Source organism: Pan paniscus, chromosome 10 (assembly GCF_029289425.2).
Source record: "Pan paniscus chromosome 10, NHGRI_mPanPan1-v2.0_pri, whole genome shotgun sequence".
Taxonomy (NCBI): Eukaryota; Metazoa; Chordata; class Mammalia; order Primates; family Hominidae; genus Pan; species Pan paniscus.
In genome coordinates, this window is record NC_073259.2 from 124,138,070 (window position 1) to 124,160,538 (window position 22,469).

Sequence of the window (22,469 nt, forward strand, 5' to 3'; positions counted from 1 at the left end):
TGCCTAGGCTGGTCTCGAATTCCTGGGCTCAAGCGATTCACCAGCCTCAGCCTTCCAAATTTCCTCCATTTGAATATTTTATCATAAATATTGATAAGAATCCACATAAACAAAAGCATCCTGGGGTCCTCAGTTTTGTTAACAGGTGTTCTGAGATCCGAAAGTTATAGAATAAGCTATACCAAGCTTGTCCAACCCGTAAACCATGGGCCGCATGTGGCCCAGAACAGCTTTGAATGCAACCCAACACAAATTCATAAACTTTCTTAAAACATTTGAGTTTTTTTTTTTTTTTTTTTAGCTCATTAGCTACCATTAGTGCTAGTATATTTCATGTATGGCCCAAGACAATTCTTCTTCTTCCAATATGGCCCAGGGAAGCCAAAAGGTTGGACACCCTTGTGCTATATTATAACTTGAGTGCAACACAGTGGCATGATCAATTAGTCAACAAGAACAATTGGGCACAAGGGGCTGACCTTCTTTATATACTTGGCAGGGTTTGGATAAACAGAGTAGATAATATACTTGGACAATCAGTGAGACTAACATCATCCAGCATGCAATTTAAAATAAAAATGTGACAAAAATAACTATAACAATTAGAAGTTCCCCAAGATACTTAAGAAATTTTATTCAAAAGTTTGAAATAAGGTGAAAGCAGGACAGCTTGTCCTTTCAATGCCATATAGAGAGAAAGGCACATCTGAGGATCATGTAGCCCTCAGGTTCCCAAACCATGTACCAAAGCACCCCAGAACACTACAGCAAATTCACAAGGGTACTACTATAGGACATTCTCAATTTTTTAGGAAATCAAAGTAACATTTGTCAGAGAACATGCAAACTACTAGCTCAAGTTCACAGTTTCAGTATTAGACTGTACTACCTTACCTTCAATGAAGTCAAATATTTGTGAAACGTTTTTTCCGTGGTAGCTGTGATACAAAGTAAAATCAATGCAGATAGAAAATAACAGTAGTGATTTCCAGCCTGATTCTTTGGTTTGAGTTGTGCAGTGCTCACCAGGCATATACATCCTGTTAACAAGCAACTGCAGCTATTTAAGAATAAATTTTATTGTTTCACTGTAGTATGTGCATTATTTGTTGAAACAGTTACTAAGTTATCAGTACATAAATACTTATTATTTGTACTTAGTAACTAGAACGGTTAGGTATTTCTTTTGGCCTATAGGAATACGAAGGTATTCCTAGGGCACTATAAAAACAATAAAGTTCAGGAACTTCTGATTTAAGGGAACATACTTTGCACAATCCACATTTCACTGTTCTTTAAAGGTCACAAATTTAGTGAGGTTTTACATTAATTTGTATATTTGTGGACAGTAGAAACAGTTTCCGTCCTGACAAAGAGAGAGCCCCTATTATGGCTTGCACTCCTCAGGACATTAACCACTTTTGTAACTAACTCAGCAATCTTATCCTTACATTCTTTTATACATTTCCTATAAAGTCCTAACTAGTCTAATGCTCCTTAAACTGCTTTTAACATCATACCTGTTCCCTCACTAATTAAAGAGTTATGAAAATGTTTGGCAATTATTTGTTTTATATTTGCATTACGATGCTAATTTTGTCTTTTTGTAAACTGTACTTTAGGATGCTGAAGTCCTTTTCTAGTATATCTAGAAATAACTATTTTTAAAAGCCAAAATTTAAAGATTTCACTAACTACCAAGTACTTTGGAGGAATGTATGTGTAAGAATACATATAGCATAAAAAAAGATTCTACACATACTCCTGTATTAAAATAGTGGATATACCTATATGTTAGAATATAATTCAACTATCTTATAAGTCTATGTGGTTTTCAACATTTTCTAACATTTAATAAATATATTCAGGCTGGGCACAGTGGCACACATCTGTAATCCCAGCACTTTGGAAGGCCAAGGCACTTGAGTTTGAGACCAGCCCGGGAAACATGATGAGACCCTGTCTCTACAAAAAATACAAAAATTAGCCAGGCATGGTGGCACATGCCTATAGTCCCAGCTACTGATGTGATTTGAGGTGGAAGGATCACCTGAGCCCAGAAAGTTGAGGCTGCAGTGAGCTGTGATCCTGCCACTGCACTCCAACCTGGGCAGCAGAATGAGACCCTGTCTCAAAAAAATAATAAATGCATTCAATCCTTTTATAATCAGAAAAATACACAATAGACTTGTTTAAATGTTTGGGATGATCTATGAATACATTCTTTTTTTTAAAGTGCTATTAATGAAATTTTAAAAAGTGAATGAGTGAGTGATATAGAATTAAATTCCCTCCAAAGAAACATTTTAGTACTTCATTAAATAGAAGGCTAAGGACAAAAGAATAAATGGCAATATTTGTATAATTAGTTACTTCCAATGACAGACTATGCCAGTAAACTAAATATAGAGATAACAACTTATTTTACTCCCAATTTTCCACTTATTCTTTCTAATTTTCTTTACTTCATGTCAAACATTCTTATCTAGATCACTCTTTTCATTTCAAGCTACAGAAGTGACAAGTGCCTAAGAAGGGGAAAAACTTTCACTTTTGGGGGTATACTTACGAGGAACAGGTGAGGAGCAAGCAAAGTAAAAAGCAAATGAGTAAATATGTCTCTACATGTGTTGAATCATGTCCATCCAAATGAGAAAAAATATATAGAAGTGTTGGTGGTTTGTAAGGAACTTGCTTCTTTCCTCACCTGATAACTGACTCTGGATCCACTTCTGCCTGGGTCGCTTTTCACCTAGGCTGCCTCCGTTATTACCCAGAGTTGCTCTCTCATCTTACTATTAAAGATACTTGGCTCAGCACTACTTAGAACTTCCTCTTGTTCGCTTCAGAAGCATATACACAAAAATTGGAACCCTACAGAAAAGATTAACATGGCCCCTGCACAACGATGACATGCAAATTCATGAAGCAATCCACATTTTTAAAATTATAAAAAGAAAAAAAAAGAACTCCATATTATGTGTGAAATATTGAAAATGGACTACCACACTTGTAGTGGGTCCTAATAGTCAACAGGCCTCTTTACAACTACATATGAATATAAGACCAAAGTCAACCCTCTGAAAACATTTGGTCTGAGGGAGGGAATGTTATGGGAGTTCCAGCATCTGCTTTTAATGAATGATTTATAGAACAAAGGACCTGAATACATGTAAACAACATCAAATGATTTGAAAGAGGAATAATAAAATGTTACACACTACTATCCCTAAATTAGGATCCTTTAATTTTGACAAGTTGATAGGTTTGATTCAGAAAACTGCATAAGGTACTATGAGAACCAAGAAAAATTTATGAAACAGGCTTTCAAAGATTTATCTAGTCATTCATTCAGTCATTTACATTTATTATCTCATTTAATCTTGTGCAGGCCAGGCGTGGTGGCTCATACCTGTAATCCCAGCACTTTGGGAGGCCAAGTTGGGTAGATCACTTGAGGCCAGGAGTTCGAGACCAGCCTGGCCATCTGGCGAAACTGTCTCTACTAACAATACAAAAATTAGCCAGGCGTGGTGGTACATGCCTATAATCCCAGCTACTCAGGAGGCTGAGGCATGAGGATCACTTGAACCCGGCATGGAGGCTGCAGTGAGTCAAAATCGTGTCACTGCACTTCAGCCTGGAAGACAGAGCGAGACTGTCTCGAGAAAAAAACAAAAAACAAAAAAAACACCTGCGCAACAAAGTGGACATCATCCCTACTCAGGGTTTAGAAACGAAAAGCACAGAAGCAGAAACATAGCATATGGTGAGTAGACCAGTTTGATTATGCACACTAAGAGTATAATTAAGAATGGGAGTTACAATAAAGTCTGAAACTTCTGTCATTTATTTTCAGAGGAGCAGGCTACTGGTTGGCAAATTCAGATCCATCAGGAAAACTCGTAATAATGCATATGTTCATCACTTCCTGAAAACGCTGCACGTACAAAAAGTCATAATTCTTGGGCTAAAAATTTAGAATTCTGAGCATTTATCATGTGGGTCAGGAAAACTGGCCCCTGTTCCTCTGCCTCCCTTCACCTGGCATCACCCTAGCCTCAGTTACAATTTGGTCCCTCAGTACCTTCAACTGATTCTGAAAATGCCTGACGTGTTCAAAGGAGTTACGAGTGGTACTGCATTCCTCCTTAGTTAAAGGAGATCAAATATAGAGGATGCCAATGTCTCAAATGAAGACTACACAATGATGTAGCCAGAAGAATTAAGAGAGCTCTGAAACATGTAATGCTTGAATTTTATAGCAAGTCAAAGCACAAATACAGAACTCTTGGTTCTGCATCATCTATAGAGCATACCTTGTATTGTACTTCAAACACTGAGCCATGTTCAAACTTACCAGTGTAATATTCCTCAAAGGAAGAATCCTCTAGTTTGAAATGTACTTCATGATTTCATCAATTTTTTACTGGGTATTTTTAGCACCATGTGTTTCTAAGGGATGGGGAAAAGGGTGAGCCTTTCCACTCTTAAAGTGTCCTTTGGTAACTTACCTTTTTGAACCTACAAAACATGCTTGAAATGATCAAGGAATAATGCACGACAGTACATATTCATTCTACTACCTGAGCATACTCGTGTTCAAGTCAGTAGTATATGCTCTCAGAGAAGGGGTAAATGGAGGGCTGCAGGTAAAGCTGCAAACGTAAAAGTATATACAATCCCAATTTTTCTATTTTCACATATTGTTAAGAGAGATCATAATGTCTTGTTTCTTTCACTGAAGAATTCCAGTTGAGTGTGATATTTCAATCGTGAAATTAAAGCCCAGAAATATTATTTATTCAAGAACACAACAAATCATTAGCAGAAAAAAGTTATTTGAAAGAGGTGAACTATTTTCTGATATAAAGCTTAAATTCTAAAATACAAAAATTAGCCGGGAGTGGTGGCATGCACCTGTAATCCCAGCTACTCAGGAGGCTGAAGCAGGACAATTGCTTGAACCCAAGAGGCGGAGGTTGCAGTGAGCCACCAGTCTCCAGCCTGGGTGACAGAGCAGGACTCTGTCGTCAAAAAAAAAAAAAAAAAAGAAGTAGAAAGGAAGGTGTGGAGATGACATGCTACACTGAAATTGATGTTTTAAATCACAGAGACAAATCCCAAAATTTACCAGCCAACAGCCCAATTCCCTTTTAGTGATAAGTACCTCCTATATATGTAGTCATTTTTTTAAAATCTCAGTTAACATGGACATACTTTTAGCCAACTGTTTTCAATTATATATACTGCGATGTCCGTTTATTTTTCTACATTCTCAATAACAGTTAACACTAAAGAAACAATACTACTCAATTTCAAGAGTACATAATTATCCCTGAAATGTTGCCTAACAATGTTCCCTCTAGGGTCCTCTGTGTGCAAATTCCTACTTTATATATGAAGCACGTTTAAGATCTCAAAATGTGTTGAGGCTATTTCTACTACAAGAATTGCAATTCACAATCCAGCATGACAGGGCACAAAGTCCAACAGTACTGTAGGCTTTCTATTTAAAAATACTCATGGTAAAATAAGGGGCACAAACAGCCCAATTGCTCAAACTTGAACAAACCACTCAATAATGAATAACACTGATAAATAACCATACAAAACCAATAATTATAAGAATCAAAGATCTCAACCCAATTAAAATAGTTTAAAAGATCATCTTTTAACATCAAGATAAGAATGGTGAAGAGACTATTTCTATTTTAATGACATAATTCAATTTTTGTTTTATGTTAGATTACTTTTCAAACCTCATTTACCATTTTGATCCTAAAGCATATGAAATAGATTTACAAAGGAAAAGTATGTCCTATTCAGTTTAACCCAACCTTTTGTGCTGGGAATTATAGATCCTGAGTAGAAAAAAAGGTAAAATTATGATGTACACTGGAAACTAAAATAAATGATTTTATATTAAAGATTCAATTTAGGAGTAATGTAGGAATGGGGAAAGGAGAAAGACTAAATTCTCATCTTCTATAGTATGAATTCAAGAGAAGATTAAAATCACTCACACACACACACACACACACGACATTAAGAACAGCAGAATAAACATGTTATTGATAAATTTAGAGGTAAAATGCCAGAAGAAACAGAAATGTTACTTCAGGGAGCAACTCAAAGAAGAGAGATGGAATTTAACTTGAATTGCCAGGGAAGACAGAGTGGGTGGGAGAGAAAGAATACGAACAATGGGAAAATGAGTTTAGACTATGCTAGAACTGTGAAGGGCAACTCTGGCTGGATAAAATGGCTTCTGCTGGGGAGCAGAAATGCTAGACAACGCTTGGGCGATCCCTACACAACTGACACCACATTATGTTCTTCTATTGGAGAGTGCTTCACCAAAAGTAGTCTAACCAAAGTATATACAAGGGCAGAGTGATTTGAAACAAAAGAAACTACAAGTCAAGAGACATAGGCAGAAGACAACAAAAACAGACCTAACATTCTATCAAGGAGGCAGCTCCACAGTTTCCGTAAAATGTAGTATTTTAATTTAGCAGTTTTCCACGATAATTCTTTTTTTTTTTTTTTTGAGACAGAGTCTCACTCTTGTTGCCCAGGCTTGAATGCAACAGTGGGATCTCAGCTCACTGCAACCTCCGCCTCCCGGGTTCAAGCGATTCTCCTGCCTCAGCCTCCTGACTAGCTGGGATTACAGACTTGCACCACCACGCCCAGCTAATTTTGTATTTTTAGTAGAGACGGAGTTTCTCCATGTTGGTCAGGCTGGTCTCAAACTCCCGACCTCAAGTGATCTGCCTGTCTCGGCCTCCCAAAGTGCTAGGATTACAGGCGTGAGCTACTGTGCCCGGCCCATGATATTCTTTAACCATAAATATCAAGCTATTATACTTCAATCTTATACAACTGTTAATAAAATCCTAAATGAAGCATGCAAGCCACACTTAACAGGTTCTCAGTCAGAGACAGATCTAATAATTTCTACGAACCATACTTAAAAGCTTTATTTTTATAACATCATTTAACACTCCACAACAAATAGTCATATTGTTATAATATACATTATGCATTTTCAAAATTTTTTCCTTTGACTCCATAAAAGGATAGCAACAGAACCACAATGCTAGTAAACACCATATTTTCAAATTCATACCAAAATCATGGTGATTTCAAACATTTGGTAAGACTACTTCTTTAAAATTAGAAAACAGCTGATGTCATTATTTTAGGGGTAAAATCAGTATACGATATGACATTTCTTATATTGCCATTATGTAGAAAGATTTATAGTAGAAACACCTACCTTATTTAATGCAAATTGTGTATATAAAAACTGATTCATAAATATTTGATTGGCAAGCTTTCTCTAGTACAAGAAATTACCAACATCATAAAAAATTATCCTTAATTTTTTCTAAATATTACTACCACCAGTTTCACTACTAATAGCAAACAGCTACCATTACACAATAACCAGATGTTAGGTTCTGTATTAGCTACTTTATTTATGCTATCTTATTCAATACCATAAAATTCATCACAAAAAAGGCAAGCTTAAGTGAGTAATTTCAAGCTTAATAGAATTTATGTCATCTTTTTCTTAACATTTTAAATTGTTTCCTTAAACTAATGAGGAAAAAAATGTTAGAAAAAAAAGTGTAAAGTCAACCAAAAGCAAAAATATGAAACTGTATTCTTAACCATCTTTCCAGAAATGAATATTCTTGTCGAAAGAGAAATGTTCTGAAATCTAACTCTAATCTACAATGCTTTCCCCCTGCTGCCAAGTTGCTACACAGATGCCACAGTCAGAAAATTTTACCAAGTGTGATCACACTTTTCAAAGAAAGGACCCCATTTACTAACAGCACACTACGAATCAAACAGGCAGCCATCCCTCAATCGCCTCCATTCCCCTTACAATCCTATCATCTGCCTTTCAGCCTTGTTTGGTCACCTCCCAGACCTTCCTTCCTCTTACTGGTCTGTCTCATTTCTCATCATCCTACCTCATTCTGCAAAAAAAGTTCATAAGGGCTGTTAAGAAACATTTGTATAGAGCACTAAAAGTGCATCAGGAAAAGGTTTTATATAAATGTTAACTCCAAATATATAATAAAGATCTTTTATGTCTATACATTTTTTAAAAGATGGTACCCTCCTTGACAAAGGATGGTATGCAACGTCAAGTTTTACATCCTAAAATACTTATCAGGTTCCCCTCCCAGTAGTACAAAGTAGTTCCTTCCACTCCAACATGACACTCCCTTTAAATAACAACTATAAATTATGAAGAAGGTATTAAAATCTGCAAAAACCTGAGTTACCAAATGCAGGAAGATCCTGGGGGAGGGGAAAGAGTTTACCACCAGAAGGAGGAAATGGCACTGAATCAATCATCCTCATTCTCATCACAGTTGTCCACCTACCCCTCCACCCCCCTTTTTAAACAGTTTGTAGCATAGGGCAGACTGAACCACAATAGCTAAAACTAACAGAAACCCGACCTTGGTTCTTAGTGGCAAAGAACCAGAGGACTGAGTTAAAGAGACCACAGCTGCTGAAAATGAGAATAGAAATTCTGGAAAGAAGAGAATCAAAGACACAAACTCTGCCCAAATCTCTGGCCAATTCCTACACTATGTGCATGGTGCAGGCTCTCAACAGCCCTTGGAAGGCTAAAACAGTGGTTTTCAACCAGGGGTGACTTGCCATCCCAAGGAAAATCTGGCACTATCTGGAGACATTTTGGGTTGTCACGACTGAGGGAGGAGGGTGTGACTGGCATCAGGTAGGGAGAGATCAGGGATGCTGCTGAAAATCCTACAATGCACAGGACAGCTCTCACAATTATCCAGCCCATGAATCAACAGTGCCAAGGCTGAGAAACCCTAGGATAAAAGAAGTAAAGAAATTTCAGCTTCTGCCCACCACAAAAGAGACAATAGTTTGGAATCTGAATTCAGCCAAAGTTAACCCCTTGCTTAAAAAAGAAAGAAAAGAAAAGAGGAGAGGGGAGGGGAGGGGAGGGGAGACCAAAATTCAGCCAAAATTAACTCCTTGCTTAAAAAAGAAAAAAAAAAGGAGAAAAGGCCAAATCCACAACACGTTCAAAGATAACAGAATCCAGAGTCTCCACACTATATCATTGTTCAGAATATAATTCAAAATTATTCAACATATGAAAAAACAAGAAAAATCTAACCCATATTCAAGAGAAAACACAACCAATGGAGAAAAATCCAGATTTTTTTTAGTAGCAAAAATCTGTAAGCAATTATTGTAAGCAGCTTAAGGACATAAAGGAAAATGTGCTCACAATGAATAAACAAATACAAAATCACAGCTGAGAAATGGAAATAAAAAAGGTCCAATGGAAATTATGGAACTGAAAATGACATTATCGAAAATAAAATATACACTTTCCAGTTATTTAAATCTTCTTTTAAAATCTGCCTTCTTTTATGTCCACACCATAGTAATGTTCACTAAATTCTTTTCTATAAAGATGGGATCTCACTGTGTTGCCCAGGCTGGACTTGAACTCCTGAACTCCTGGGCTCAATCAATCCTCCTGCCTCAGTCTCTCAACTAGCTAGGACTATATGCATATGCCACAGCACCCGGCGATTTTCACTAAGTCTTGACTATAATAATATAAACCAGAAACTAAATGGAAATGAAAAGGATGATATCATCTAAACATTTGATATTATTAAATCAATGGGTTCAGTCTGAAAACATACCATAAGTATTACAGTATCCTTTTAGGATTAGTAATAGAGGTGGCAGAAATATATGGTAGACTATAACAGGAATTCATAAGTAATAATCTCAAGATTCTTAAATTTTTAAGCCACACTGGAAAATTAATTTATACTTAGTACAGCTGAAATTTTCCAAATTAAAATTAAGACAACATTCCCCTCTCGCCTACACAGATGAATTGTTTTCTCATTTTGTAAATAAATACAAAATAAATGTGGAAATGAAAAAATATAGTAATAGCATAAAAATAGGAGCAGTCATTTCCCTCAGACAAGTCTGTTTTTAACTTGCCATAAAATTCCCCCCATGTTACTGAGATGCCATGAAAAAAGAATGGAAACAACCTTCCAGGCATATTCATTTTTACACTTTCTCTAAATTCTAAGATACTTCAGCAAAGTATGCCAAATTTAGCTACATTTACAAAGCAGAGGATAAGACATTCCTTTTTAAATGTAGTCAACTTCTAGAGTAATCCATTTCATTAATCTATGAGAATGATCTAGTTGATATACTGCAATATCATTCTATGGTACTTAGGCTCAGTCTATTATTTGGTCAGAAAAACATACCATGAACAACATCCTAAATGAGGCTGAGATATGAGTAAACTGAACAGTACTTCCCTCATGCTACCAAAAGGTTAAACTTTGAACCTTTATTCATTCATGCTCTGAAGCTTCAACTGACTTTGTTTCCAACAGGGAAAGTGGCTTTTGGCTAAGACACCTTAAGCAAAGGTGAATAGGTGGTCACCTCTGTAATAAAAACTGAAATTAACACCTCAACTCCCATTTGGGACCTACAATTTCTCCTCCCATTTCTTGATCTGATTATGAGTATCGTTACTCAAGTTAACATAATCCTTCCCTCTCTACAAACATGTTCTTTTAAAATTTTCCAACTCTTGGGAAGAATGATATCAAATCTCTTGCAGTGGTGAATACAAGAGTTACTTTCTGCTTACAGCAGAACTAAATACAATGAAGGTAACATGCTCTGAGTGGTAGAGAAAAAAAGAATAAAAGATATGGATATATACAGAGACATACATGGATAGGACATGTCCAGAACTTCACCAACTTCACTTCACTTAGAGAATCAGAGAATCAGAAAGCTAAAAGACAATTTAGAAATAAATGCTAAAACTGAAGTCCCAAAGGATTCACTAGGTCCCACAAGGTCAAATAGTTAATGGAAGATCATCTATATTTCCGGATGAACGGTCTATTGAACAAGGAGAGATTTGTTTTGAGCTTAGTTTCAGTTATTTAGCAGGAATTTAAAAAGGAATTACAATAATGGTATTCTCTCAACCTCTCCAGTATATTAAAAAACAAGGTATAGGTCAGGTGCAGTGGCTGATGCCTGTAATCCCAGCACTTTGGGAGGCCAAGGCAGGTGGATCACGTGAGGTCAAGAGTTCGAGACTAGCCTGGCCAACATGGTGAAATCCCGTCTCTACTAAAAATACAAAATTAGCCAGGTGTGGTGATGCATGCCTGTGATCCCTGCTACTTGGGAGGCTGAGGCAGGAGAATTGCTTGAACCTGGAGGACATTGCAGTGAGCTGACATCGCACCTGTGCACTCCAGCCTGGGCGACAGAGCGGAACTCTGTCTCAAAAAAAAAAAAAAAAAGAATTAAAAAACAAGGTATATCTTTTACTATAAGGTATTTTCAATCCTTCTTGAAAACAGCACATATTTAAATATATTTTACTTTAAAGTGTAAAAATCAATAATTATTGTTGACATATACTGTTTAGACCACTAATAGCACAAATGAAAAATAAAAACCGTCATAACTTCTTTTAAGTTATTAAGAAAAAAAGGAAAAACTAGAAGAGTTAGATAGAAAGCAAATACTGTATTTAACTATCATCACCTCTGGCTGAAGTGGTCTTTCAATTTAACATTCCCCTATATATGTTTATGAAACTACAGAGCAAAGTACCTGGTACACGGAAGATACTTTTTAAAATTATAGCTACCACTATTAAGCTTTATCACAAGCCCTTATTAAGTGTTTGTCTGCTCCCTTCCTGGAATCAACAGTTTTGTGTTTTGCAGCTACTTGTAAAAAATATTGCAAGAGCTCTACATTCAGTATCTTCACTTCAACTCCCATTTATAATGCACGCTACTGCAATCTGAATTTCACCACTTGAAACTGCCAATGTTATAGTCACCATGACTACATAATTGCCAAATCTAATAGTCTTTATAGTACATGTTTTACATGCCTCTATGGCAGACACAGCTGATCAATCTTGAAACTTTAAAATTCCATGGTTCTGGTAACACCAGTCTCTCTTGGTTCTCATTTCCAGTTGACTCTTCAGTCTCCTTTATGTGTTCTTGTTTCTGTACCCATTCTACAAATGTTGATGATCCCCAAGACTCTAACTTCATCCCTCTTCTCACTTTTCACACAATCCCCAAATATATTCAAATGGCAGAATACTGTAACTCCCTCAGATAGACTCTCAGAAAATGACTAAATATTTTATAGAGCTACCAAAAAAAAAGCTGTAAAACTATCATGCATGATTATGTAAGTCCAAATTGTCCCATTAATATTTATCTATGGACTTCCCATCAGCAAGCCCTTATTAACAGATAGGCACCACATGTGCAAAGTAAATTTATGAGTAAAACAGAAAAAATCATAGATAGCTACTGATCTCATTTTTCTGGACACTAAAAAGAGGCTTGCTTTACCGTTCACACTTGGAAGTGTCTGCTCACCTTCTAGACTAGGGATCCCTTCTCCGCCTTCTTATCTGGGCATCTCTAAAAGCTAAATAACACAGATGACTGGGCTATAGCAGAGTCTGGGGAAAAAGAGGAGGATGGAGAGAAGGCGTACCACTCAAGAACAGGGCAGGTTTGCCCATGAGTCAGTGATAGCTAATTCATTCAGAAAATGGAATAGCAGGTTGTTATCTTTGAGGAGATAAAGGGGAGGATGAAGAAAGGAAAGGAAGGGAAAGTTTCAAAATACTAAATATGGTTCTCCTACATCAAAACATTTCTGGTATGAGCTAATAATGTATTGCTACACAAAATACACGCTTTGCTATTAAACCAAAAAACGTATTTACATTTCTTAAATATGTATGTTAGGTAATGTAAGAAAATAAAAAATAAGTTTTAAAAAGTCTGAAGTTAAGAGGAGAGGAGACAAAAACGATAGTTAAAGTAATATACTTTCAGTGTGTATGGGTATATGTGTGGTGGGGCGGGTGTGTGCACATGTGCTATGAGCACATACAAAAGTAATTAGAATATCTGAAAACATGTGATGCTCTCTGGAGTATCACCCAAGAACAGAGTAAATTTGCCCAAGAGTCAGTGACAGCAAATTAACCCAGAAAATGAATTAGCAAGTTACTATTTTTGTTAACTTAGCTTCTGTATACCTGATACCAGAAAAGATCAAAGGCCCACTGTTATTGAGGGCAATAAACTGTTTCCTAAAAATGACATTCAAAGACTAAAGTGTATAGATTTCAAATTCTCCAGTAATAAAATGTGGATTGAGATTAAATTAGAAAACAAATGCCTTCCCAAGAGACAGAACCTGCATGATTGGAATAATTTCCAAATGATTTTCACTGGTTTGTTTTAAAACATATTCTGAATGCAAAAGCTTTTTTTCAAGTTCAACCTAGACCTTAGAAGACAGAAATTTTGTATGTTTGATTTTAGTTGTCACCACTCAAGGGCAAACCCAAAGTTGTATTTTCTACTTATTCTTTTCCCAAGGATATGAATAATAAAAGATGTCAATATAGAGAAAAAATTATATTGAATGAATTTCTATGTTTCTAAAACTACCTAATCAAATACATATTTTTAATATACAATATGCAAATAATCTATCTTAGAATTCTCCTGAACATCAACTCATATCAAATATTAAGAACCCTTTTAGGAGTCCATTAGTAAATGAAATCATAGCACAAGAACTTTAAAGGAGTACAGAAAGAAATTATAGCACAAAAAATCATATGCTATTATTCTAACAGGGAGAACTCATTCATCAGTATTTTTTCACCACGATTAGAATATCTAAAATATGCAGTATGAGAAATCAGTAATACTAATAATCAGTAATGCTAGTAATCCTAGCATATACTATCTATATGCTAAGATTATAGATATTATATATAGATACTATATGCTAGTATTACACTATACTTAAAAATAAGAGCTTTTCTAAAACATAAATTTGTACATTTAATTTGTTTAGCACTGGGCAACAGGTTTTCCTCTCCATTAGCCACTAAATGGATCTGTACCAATGTACCAAAAAAGACACAATTAAACTTAAGAAAAATTAATTTAATTCATTTCTCTCTCTCAACTAAATTATAAACTGCCACATAAATTATCTAATTTAATGTTCACTATAACCCTCTAAGACATTATGATTTTCAACTCAATAATAATAAAAATTCAGCTGAGATAAACTTTGTCCAAAATCTAACTTGCAAGTGGAAGAATAAGATGTGAACCCAATTCTCTTCTAATGCTAAATGCTCTCCTTCACAGCATGACTGTCCATTTAAAACTGTCCAACTCAGGCATGACTACTGAGATCCTATTTCAACATCTACCAAGAGGCTCTATTTTCCACTCAGAGAATAAAAGGAGGAAAAGTCATCATACCTAATAAAGTCTTATTAAAGCAAACGCCAATTTTTAAATTCATCTTTGGTTTAAATGTTTTCTAATTGTTAAGCTTTTCTGAAATACTGTTTCAAAATAATTTACATTTCTGCACTGAAGGAAAACAAAGTCCCATATTCAATCATGAACATAAAGTCTAAAATCCATTCAATTACGATGCTCATATATCAGCAGCCTCCCATTTATATTGAGTCAAATTCCCAAATACATTACATGCATTATTTACATCAGGCTTGCTAAAGTTATGAAGATTTTTGGAGCCAAAATGAGTGTAAAGATATACAAACTCTACATAAAATAGGCTGATAACTATATTTGACTTTTTAACATTATTTTTTACTATTAACATACTAATTGCTACTCCTTCAATCCCTACTTTTTATCTACATTTCCTCTTCATCCCCAAGTGGCTGTCAAATCATCCTGTATTTTATGGTCTAAAGCTATTTTATGACTAGCTCATTTAACTCACCAGTGACCAGTGACACAATCCATGTTAGGCATGGACAGACGTACTCAGAATGATAAAGAAGGTCACTGGGATAAACCAGTCCATATTTAAGTCTGCAGAGTCATAAACATAAAAGCCAAATTTAAACCACTCAGAAAATTTAAATTTAAGTCCTCTGTAAATTTAAGGAGAATGCTAAGATTAAAAGTAAAAACCAAAGGCCAGGCACAGGGGCTCACACCTGTAATCCCAGAACTTTGGGAGGCCAAGGTAGGTGGACTGCTTTGAGCTCAGGAGTTCAAGACCAGCCATGGCAAAACCCTGTCTTCACAAAAAATTTAAAAATGAGCTGGGTGTGGTGGTGTGTGCCTACAGTCCCAGCTACTTGGGAGGCTGAAGTGGGAGGATCGCTTGAACCCGGGAGGCAGAGGTTGCAGTGAGCCGAGATCACGCCACTGGCACTCCTGCCTGGATAACAAAGCAAGACCCTGTCTCAAAAACTTAAAGAAGTAAAAATAAATGAAAGTAAAAACTCATGAAACACATTAGTTAAGCCGAATCTATACATATATATTTATAAGGGGAAAAAAATCTCATTTCATCAAAGTATCTGTAAACAGAATCAAACTTTCACACACCCATACACATTGCTACTTTTTAAAGGATTCTGAATGTACTGAAAAGGAAAATGCTTCAAAGAAGTTTATGGTGATTTGACAAAGAAAACTTCCGGTCCCTAATTTATCTGATTTGAAAATTTTCATAAATTATGTTTGGTTAATGAGAAGATTCCACAACCATTTCATTAAAGATTTAAGGCAGACAGGTTGAGTGAGAAGACTACTAATTAAGTCTCTGCTAGAAACTAGTAAAGTTAAGCAAGCAAAGGTTCCTAATGAGGCAGGAGTTTCCAGCTGAAATTTTGCAACCAAAAGAAAAGGCCTAATCTTAAAACTACTATGTAAGGCTTCAAGGGCTCTAATCTGCACCCAGTACCTGGGACACTTAGGGCAAGTACACTGATAATAAAACAAAATTTAAATTGAATACCATGCTCATCAATAATGAATATTCACCATCAACTTATGATTCCAACTACATGTATGCTACATTCAGAGGTAGCCAAAGTAAATTTTAAATTCTGAGGGTTTTGTTTTCCGATTCTGGTGTGACTGATCTAAAATTCCATGTCTGTATAGTATCAAGGATTGCATTTAAACACACACATATGATGGCTAAAAGTTTAGGATTGTTTAGTAAAGTAATTCACAGTTCTGGTTTTACAATCGTCAAAGATGTGTTGATCTTCTTTAGGGGGCACCAATGAATTCCACAAAAATTGTCACCATCTCTTCACTGTTTTTAAACTTATTCCATACAACACTTTTAAAAAATCAATGATGAGGCCGGGCACAATGGCTCGCACCTATAATCCCAGCAGTTTGAGAGGCCAAGGTGGGCAGATGGCTTGAGTTCAGGAGTTCGAGACCAGCCTGGGCAACACAGCAAAATCCCATCTCTACCAAAAATACAAAAAATTAGCCAGGTGTGGTGGCATACACCTGTGGTCCCAGCTACTTGGGAGGCTGAGTTGGGAGGATCACCTGAGCCTGGGAAGTCGAGGCTGAGGTGAGCCAAGATGGCACCACTGTACTCCAGCCTGGGTGACAGAGTGAGACACAGCCTCAAAAAAAAAAAAAAAAGTCAAAGATGAGGAAGGAAAATGGAAAATAACAAAACAGATTATCTTAATTCCAAATAGTATAGTAATATGTGGCTTGAACATGAGTATATTGGCAATCACCTTTCTAATCAATCTTTAATATTGAATATAAATTTAATAATATAGTATTTAAGAACACTGTGATCCAGGAAACTATTTGAGTATATCTAAACTACTAACATTATTAGGAAATAAATAAATCAATAAGCTGTTCACCCACCCACAAGGCCAAAGAAACCAAATAGCCAAGAGCATTCTAAAGGCTCACCTTTTGTTGACTGGCTTTTCATCCTTTTCGTAGGGACGGACAAACCATTTCCCAATCCTAACGAAGTTCTTATCCATTAGGCACCTAAAATAATTACATCAAGAATTACTTTTATAGTATCAGTAACAAATTAGTAAGTCGCTGAAGCAAGACACCAGATGAGATATATCACCAAAAATAAAAACACCACCAATTAAACTATCAAAATGTTTTATCACTTAAAATTTTTACGTTATACTTTCCGAAAGACACTGGGCACAGATTCTTATGCCCACGTAAAAAAGAAAATGTAAACAAAAGTAAGCAAAATAAATTGATTGATGTATTTCTAAAACATCTTACGCTTCAGAATTACTTCAAATAAAATCACACTTCTGCATAATTTCAATTCTTGCATCATCAAGAATGTTAGGAATACAGCATTTCTTAAGAGAACTTCAGAGATATTCATCCAAGCCACTAACACCCATCTTTCAAGTTCTTTTTTTTGAGACAGAGTCTCTGTTGCCTAGGCTGGAGGGCAGTGGTGCAATCTTGGCTCACTGCAGCCGCCACCTCCCAGGTTCAAGGGATTCTCCTGTCTCAATCTCCCAGGTAGCTGGGATTATGGGCGTGCACCACCATGTCTGGCTAATTTTTGTACTTTTAATAGAGACGGGGTCTCACCATGTTGGCCAGGCTGGTCTCGAATTCCTGGCCTCAAGTGATCCACCTGCCTCAGCCTCCCAAAGTGCTGGGATTATAGGTGTGAGCCATCATGCCCAGCCCATCTTGCAAGTTTTAATGCTGGCTTTTTAAATTTTTTTTTTATTTTTTGGCTTTGCATGTGATAGGCAATACTTTTTACGTGACGAGGATCTCAGTGACAAAAATACAGCACAGCTTTATCTTAGGTATTTTCTTTTTGTAGGCACAATAAAGCACTTGATTATGGCTTTGCAAGAAACAAGGAATTGCAATTGTGTCTTCGATAATGAATATCTGCTTTATTCATATACAAGCAGTGGCCCACTTCTGTTTCCATGCCACTTGTGTATGTCATTTTAATGTCAAATCACAAGGTATTCTAACATGTTTTTTTGAAGACATGTTAAATGGCAAGTGAACCCAACTCTTGTAACAACAATAACATACACAATTCAGCTGAACTGACAACAACACAGAGTTATGATCAAGTTCACTCACGTGCAGGCAAATGACAACTGTATCTTAACTGCCACCTGGCCAACTGCGGATGCCATGGATTGTAAGGAGTATAACTGATTTTAAAAACATAAAAATGAGGCTGGGTGGGTGGCTCATGCCAGTAATCCCAGCACTTTGGGAAGCCGAGGCGGGCAGATCACCTGAGGTCAGGAGTTCGAGACTAGCCTGGCTAACATGGTCAAACCCCGTTTCTACTAAAAATACAAAAAATTAGCTGGGCGTGGTGGTGCACGCCTGTAATCCCAGCTACTCGGGAGGCTGAAGGAGGAGAATCACTTGAACCCGGGAGGCAGAGGTTGCAGTGATCTGAGATCACGCCATTGCACTCCAGCCTGGGCAACAAGAGCGAAACTCCATCTCAAAAAAAATAAATAAATATAAAAATAAAAATAAAAACGAAAACATAAAAATGTGGGGGGGAAATGGGGAAAATGTGCACATTTGGAACTACTGAAATACAGTTATCTCTAACAGTATTCAGTGAAATTCTACATATTTTGTAAGAAAAGATGTCAGAACACTGAATGTAATTCTTCTATACAGGGTCCTACCTACCAGCAAAAGAGTTATATAGCAATTCTTTATTCCATATTGAGGCAATTCTGCACATGGCTTTTGCCTCTGTAATTTCCACACCATCAAAGAGGATGGAAACAATTCAAGCCCTCAACCAACTCATTACAGGTTAGATGGGTTAGTGAATGGTAATAGTTTCTGATGACCACAATGGAACTCCTTTTGGGCAGAGTCAATTCGGAGAACCAATGTACCAAAAAGTCACTGGGCTCCACTGGTTTTACTTAGAAAATAAATTTCTACTGCGATCTTCCATTGTTCACAATGAAGAAAATCATTTTCGGCGTAACCAAATCTGTTTTCCTAAGCTTATAAGTATAAAAAAAAAATGCTCTTTAGGGGTAAGGACTCTGACTCCATTAAATTTAGAAAATAGGAAATATGGTACACCCACCCAAGGAGGAAGTATTCAAGAAGCAAAACTGAAAAAGCATCTCCACAGTTTATTCACTAGCTAACAGACTTAATTATATTTTTATTAGAGTACATATAAACATATTTCCACTAGAACTCTAGTGTTTAATACCAAGTTTCTGCAATAATATTATCAATAACTGCTACCAGAATCACTATACCACCACTACCTGGTTGATTACCAGGCACAGTACCTTATTTAACTCTTGTAATAGTAATAAAAAATGAGTGTTACAATGGCAATTTTTATAGATGAAGAAGCTGAGGCACAGTGAGAATGTCATCCAGATAATAAACAGCAGAGCTGCACACAAGCCCAGGTATATCTGATCACAGAGCCAGGACATTTAATAATTAGCATATACCAACTCTCATGCTGTCACATTTTCCCAATTCTTTCCTTATTTCTCAAGTCCAAATGTACCTTGTAAATTACAGTCTATTTAACGTGATAATGCTTCTTTATTCTCCAAAAGCCATTGTTACATTGAAGGTATATCTTAAAATTGATAATGCTGAGAATAAAAGCAATAAGGCACGTAACAGGTACGGAGTCATGTCAAACACTGAACAGTCTTCCAGTAACACACATCCTCACTTAGTAAATACTGTTTTAAAAAATATTCATTTCCTCATGTCTTGAAGGTCAGAATTCAAAACAACCATTTATTCAGTAACAAATCATAAATTTACAGTGTACAGAAAGAAAAATCCAAGGCTACAGACAGTATAATATGAAATAAAAGCAGATAAAATATCTGTGACTAAAGAGGACAATGTGTGAAAGTTTATTTGTTCTTCTATCAAGTAAAAGTCACAAATTCTATATGCTGGACTTCATTCCAGAAAAAACAAACAAGGTCTGGAGGGTAGAAGAGCAGTGCACAGTCAAGACCACTCAAGGACAAAAGCAAAAGGCAAAAAGGCTGATGAAAACGCTGAGAGTCCAACACTGTGTGAATAGAGCTCCTTGAGTTTCCACTGCAGGTCATATTTCTTCGTCAGGCAATGTCATCAAAAGGTTGTTACACACAAAACAGCCATGGAAAATACCGATGCTTCAAGCTGAAACCATGTGTTTCCAAATAAGAGTCACAAATAACTTAGATGATTTTTCATTTGCTAATGAGTTTCTCTGTGATCAATGATTTCCCACACAATGAAAGGAAAACATGACAGCAGAGAATTGCATGAAGTAGTGTTTTTACTCAGTTTTTTAAGTACTGGGACAGAGATGGGAGATACACACACAGTCCCTCCAAGATTAGGCAGTACAGAAGTATTTCCACATGGTTATAGGAGGAAATGAGAGAGAAGGTGTGCCTTTTCGAAGGAAGACCTAATTGATACAAGGGAATATGCTGACTCAACAGTAGCCTATATAGAGGCACAAAGTCCTTGGTTCTCAAACGTTTTTGGGTCATGGATCTATAGCTTTAAAAAAAAATTGGCTGGGCACAGTGGCTCACCCCTGTAATCCCAGCACTTTGGGAGGCCGAGATGGGTGGATCACCTGAGGTCAGGAGTTTGAGACCAGCCTGGCCAACATGGTAAAGCCCCGTCTCTACTAAAAATACAAAAATTTACCCGGGTGTTGTGGTGGGCACCTGTAATCCCACCTACTCGGGAGGCTGGAGCAAGAGAATCGCTTGAACCCAGGAGGTAGAGACAGCAGTGAGCCAAGATCACACCATTGCATTCTGGCCTGGGTGAAAAGAGAGACTCCGTCTCAAAAAAAAAAAAATTAATGAGCCAGGCATGGTGGCTCAGGCCTGTAATCCCAGCACTCTGGGGAGCCAAAATGGAAGAACAGCTTGAGGCCAGGAGTTTGACACCAGACAACATAGTGGAACCCTGTATCTACAAAAAATTACAAAAATTAGCTGGGTGTGGTCATGCACACCTGTAGTCCCAGCTACTCAGGACTCAGGGAGCTCAAGTGGACAGATCACTGGAGCCCAGGAGGTCGAGGCTGCAATGAGCTGTGATGGCACCCCTGCACCCCAGCCTGGATGACAGAGTGAGATCCTGTCTCAAAAACAAAACAACAACAACAAAAATTAATGAAAGCCACTATAAATTCTGTCCTCAGAAAAAATGTGTGGAAGAGCAAAACATCGCACACAATTACACAGGGCTGGTCAACTACGAAGCATGTCCTTGGCTCTGAATTTCCATATTAAATACTACCACTAATGTCTATTAACCCTGCTTTGGCCAGAAATCTCTTTCTTCTCCCTTCTCCTCTAATTTGAATTCTATTCATTCTTTCTGTCCCGATCAAGCCTGCACACTACTCTAACATCTACAAATCAGCACTTTCACCACTGAGTTGTAATGATTAAGTTCTACAGCTTTATTCCCCAATAAAACTATCAGTTCTTTGGGAGTACAGATGGTGTGTGTCTGTCTTATCCACTGATAATATTCAACAAATATTTAAGTGCCCACTATGTAACATGCTTAAATGTATGCTCTATATTGGGAGGTGCTCAATAAATATATGAGAAATGAATGCCATATACCAAGGAGTATTTTCCTATTCATAATGTAATGCTGGCATTTTTCTTGTTTATAATCACTAATCACGGGTAGTCTTGTACTGTTATTTGAATTTTCTTATGTGTATGTATTCTCGCTAATGCAACAGTGGTGTTTGAGGGGAAAAAATCTACATATTTCAATTCTTTATAGCCCATCGTATCCCACTGAAGATTAAAATCATAGTAGATTCATAGACACTAAAAAATGTTTAGTATGACCAGCACTGCTGCCCAAATGCTTTAATGATATTTTAAAGAACATAATTTGCAAATCTTTTAATGACAGACAATTCTACGATATAAAAGTTACATCAGAAATATAATTTCCCCTTTTTTACACTCTATCAAGCTTTGAGGGTCAAAATTTATACTTAACTTCACAAATAAATAAATCAAGCAGACACACTCCATCAGGCAAAAACTGTTTCAAATCAATATCATCATAAATAGTGCTAAGACTATGTATCAATTAACCTTGGTTCTCTGCTCAGTAATCCCAGTCATTATTATTGAGATTTTCTAAATGACTTCACTATCCAAATATGATATAATGCTGTAAAGTAGTACAATATTATCTGGCAAGATCACTGTGATGCCAGATTTATAAAATGGTCTTTAAGCAATAGTACTAGGAAATTATTTCTGTTCCCAACCCCCACCACCTCCCCAAAATCACTGTTTCAAAAAGAAAACAGCTGCTGAAAAATGAAAATGAAATCAGGCTGTGTGTATGTGTGTACCTAATGTTTCTGTGTCATGCCATATGGCTCTGAATAATTAAGTGCAAATGCAGCCTGATTCCAAAGTTGGCACCCCAAACTCTAATCCCAAAGCCACAGGC

The 22,469-nt window shown here is 36.6% G+C and overlaps 1 protein-coding gene and 1 non-coding gene across 4 annotated transcripts in view; one reads left to right on the plus strand and one right to left on the minus strand.

Annotated features, from left to right (window-relative positions):
• MED13L (mediator complex subunit 13L) overlaps positions 1-22,469 on the minus strand; it is a 319,479-nt gene that overhangs the window by 122,186 nt on the left and 174,824 nt on the right. For all 3 annotated transcript variants that reach the window (XM_034934593.3, XM_034934592.3, XM_055096226.2), the window contains exon 4: positions 16,890-16,973. In XM_034934593.3, coding sequence (XP_034790484.1) covers positions 16,890-16,973 — 84 coding nt within the window. The remainder of the gene's footprint in view (positions 1-16,889; positions 16,974-22,469) is intronic.
• Positions 2,837-2,943, plus strand: LOC112436724 (U6 spliceosomal RNA). Its single transcript, XR_003025430.1, has one exon. It is a non-coding gene; the product is annotated as a U6 spliceosomal RNA (small nuclear RNA).